Genomic DNA, 3,250 nt, shown 5'->3' with positions numbered 1-3,250 from the left:
GGCAGCAAAGCCAGGCTGTAAACGTGGGCTGCGGGAGGCGAGCCTTGAGGAAAGGACAGCGCGGAGACAAAAACCTCTGGCAAGAAAATAGAAAATTTGATGTCTCTTGGTGTAGCCGCGGTCCTCGCTTTGTAGCTGAAGTGCAAGTTACCCCCTCCCGGTCCTCCCCACGACGCCCCGGTGCACGTGTGGCTGTAGGAACGTCTCGTGGCCCAGGATTTGGAGAAGAGATGGTGAAAAGGGACAGGGCGCCGAGGTGGTTATGAAGGAGACGTGTCGCCTTGCGTGGCGGGGACCCTCAGGGTGGGAACCCACCGGCAGACCTGGCTGGAACAACGTGAGTTGGCAGCGTCCTGCCACGGCCCTTGGGTGGCACTTAAACCTAAGTGATAGTCGTGCTGCTGCGAGCCAGGCTTGCATGGAAAAAAACCACAACCACCCCACGGCATCAGTTAGCTGTTTCCCACAAAGTGTTTTCATCAAAGGCAGCAAACCGATAACTAGCGCCTCAGTGCTCCCGTGGGCATTAATTGACTGATGCGTAAAGCAGCTTCATGCCCTCCTCCCTCTGGCTTCTCACCCTCACGGCACCTTGGACTCTTGGGGCCGGTGGTTTTGGTCCACATCCAATCTGCTTCCCGACTCGCCTGGCTTGGTGCCTCGGCTCCCCATCTCCTTGACCCTCAAGGACCCCTGTCCTACCACATCGTGGGCAAATTGTCCCCTCTCGCCCCACGAGGACTGCCAGGTGAGGTAAAGCAATAGGAGCAGCAGCGTGATGACTACAAATACCTCAATGTCCCGTCTCCCACCACCTCCAAGGCGTAACGGTCCGTTTGCTCCTAGAGAGGAGAAATGCAAGGACCGATTAATAGCTGGTTGGAGCTGTTGTAGAGGCATCACACCCAGCAAGCTGCAGGCTCTAGCAGCAGGCTGCAACCCGGCCAAGGAGGACTCTTCTCGCAGCAGGAGAGCAGCTCCGGCCAGTGTTTGGGTACCTGCGCCGGGGATGCTGAAGGCTGAGGCAGGAGAAGTCTCCAAGGCCAGGTGGGATGGGGGCTTGGAGCAACCCGGTCTGGTGGAAGGTGTCCCTGCCCATGGCAGGGGGTTGGGACTGGATGGGCTTTAAGGTCCCTTCCAACCCAAACCATTCTGTGACTCTTGGACAGAGGCAGCTATGATGGCTGGAGGGGGGGCTGAGGGACGGGGTGCCCGGTGGTGAGGGGCAGGTCTGGCGGAGGTACCGCAGCCCTTCCCGCTGAGCATCAGCCTGGCAAGCAAAGCGCAAAGCACTTTCCTGCCAACGCACCCATGGGAGCAGAGGAACGCGGGGGTACCACCCTGCAACCCTCGTGCGCACTGCAGCAGCCACCCACAGGGAGACCCCCACGGCCTGAAACCCCATGGGGTGCAAAGCCCCCAAACCCAAACTGGGAAGACTGGGCTGATGGTGGAACCAGGCTACTGAGCAAACGCTCGCTCTGATGGATGTGCGAGGGGACACGGGTGTTGACTTTGTGGGTTCCTTTTGTCTTTCTCGGGGTTTTCATGACAGGAACAGCTTCGGTTGGGTCCCCTGGGGATGCAACTCACGTTTATGTCCCTCCCTTGATTTCTCCAACAGATGGTGTGAGCCTCAAAATGATTGAAGACCTGAAGGCGATGATTGACAACATCTCCCAGGAGGTTGCTCTGCTGAAGGAAAAGCAAGCGCTGCAGACAGGTAAAAGACTGGCTGAAGAAGGCACGGCCTTTGCTTTGGGAGAGGAGCTGCGCATAAAGCGGCTGCAATTGCTCCACGCGTTTTTGACAAGAGATGCCCAAGGGCCCCGTGACAAGGACTCCATCACGGGGAGAGAGGTTGGGGGATCAAAACAAAGTGGGGGCTCGATGCGATTCCTCCAGGCAGATGCAACTCCTGGGGCAGTTCGTGACATGAGTCGTGCAGCGCGTGGCCCTCCCTCTTTACGTGCTAGATCTTCCCGTTTGTAAAGCGATGGATATTTCTATGACACTGAGCCAGATGTTCGTTTTCCTTTACGAGTTAGAAGGATGGGTAATGAATTATCCTGTGCTTTAGTCAAATGTAGCCTACTCTTTTGTCTGAACCCCAGTGAAACGGTGACCTGGTCTCCTACACAAACCGCAGTATTGCCCAGGGAACCTCGCTGACCACACTTCACTGACCACAGGCAGAGGACGGTCCCAAAATGTCCATCTTCCACCCGTGCTCCACAGTTAGTCTGTGCAAACTCCACCGACATCGACAGGAGAAGGATTTGCAGAACACGAAACAGAAATGAGATGAAAATGCAAGTTAAGGGGAATTTTCTCCTTAAAAGAAAAGGAACAAAAGCAAAATCAAGGCTTTAGTTACAAGTTCACATTCACTGAAATGTAATTGGTTTGGAAATAATGCGTGGCTCTGATTAGTTATTGTTTGGCTACAGTACCTTGCACTCTCAAGGTTTAGAGCTTAAAAGTAAAATAAAATAAATTGCTATTCCTAACAGCAAAAATCAGAGGCACGTAGAAATTTCCTCTGAAGACCTCAAGCTATGCAAGCACAAGACAAGACTTTTTTTTTTCATCCTGCATAACTAAGATGCTTGAACTGGCATTGCAGCCTTTTCCCCAAAACACGGCAGTGCCCGTCACAAACCTTGCCTCCACCAAACTCCTCCGAGAGCGCGTAGCAGGAGCTGGGGGAGGGCAAGGCCAGGGGATGGGGCGGGAGGACCACGCTGTGCCTTGCTCCGGCAGCCGCAGAGCCCAGGCAGGGGGCAGGGGCACCCCCAGGTCCATTTTTCCCGACGGTTTGGAGATGGGGAGGGAGAAGGCATAGGGGGGAGAGGGCCCCTGGGACGCCCGTGCTGCCGAGGGTCGTTGTGCAGCCTAAGAAATGAAGTTTGCACCTTGGCCGTTGCGTTTGCTGCCGCTGCCTCTTCCTGAGCACCGTTTTTTAAAACCAATTTCCTTTCTGTTTTTTTTGTTCTGTTTGTGTGGTAACCTCTCAGTTTGCCTGAAAGGGACCAAAATTCACCTAAAATGCTTCCTTGCATTTTCGGAGAGCAAGACGTACCACGAGGCCAGCGAAAACTGCATCTCGCAGGGCGGCACGCTCAGCACCCCTCAGAGCGGGGAGGAGAACGATGCTCTCTACGACTACATGCGCAAGAGCATCGGCTCAGAGGCAGAGATCTGGCTGGGCCTCAACGACATGGCGGCCGCGGGCAAGCGGGGCGGCAAG

The 3,250-nt window shown here is 55.2% G+C and overlaps 1 protein-coding gene across 1 annotated transcript in view; it reads left to right on the top strand.

Moving 5' to 3' along the window:
* The window catches only part of CLEC3B (C-type lectin domain family 3, member B), a 6,245-nt gene that overhangs the window by 2,836 nt on the left and 159 nt on the right, over positions 1 to 3,250 (top strand). The window contains exons 2-3 of the mRNA XM_009704222.1: positions 1,625 to 1,723; positions 3,018 to 3,245. Of these exons, the coding sequence (XP_009702524.1) occupies positions 1,625 to 1,723; positions 3,018 to 3,245 (327 nt within the window). The remainder of the gene's footprint in view (positions 1 to 1,624; positions 1,724 to 3,017; positions 3,246 to 3,250) is intronic.

The sequence above is a fragment of the Cariama cristata genome, unplaced genomic scaffold (genome assembly GCF_000690535.1).
Source record: "Cariama cristata isolate BGI_N322 unplaced genomic scaffold, ASM69053v1 scaffold3397, whole genome shotgun sequence".
In the NCBI taxonomy this organism is placed as follows: Eukaryota; Metazoa; Chordata; class Aves; order Cariamiformes; family Cariamidae; genus Cariama; species Cariama cristata.
Note: the sequence above shows the minus strand (reverse complement) of the source record. Positions and strands in the feature narration are given on the sequence as shown.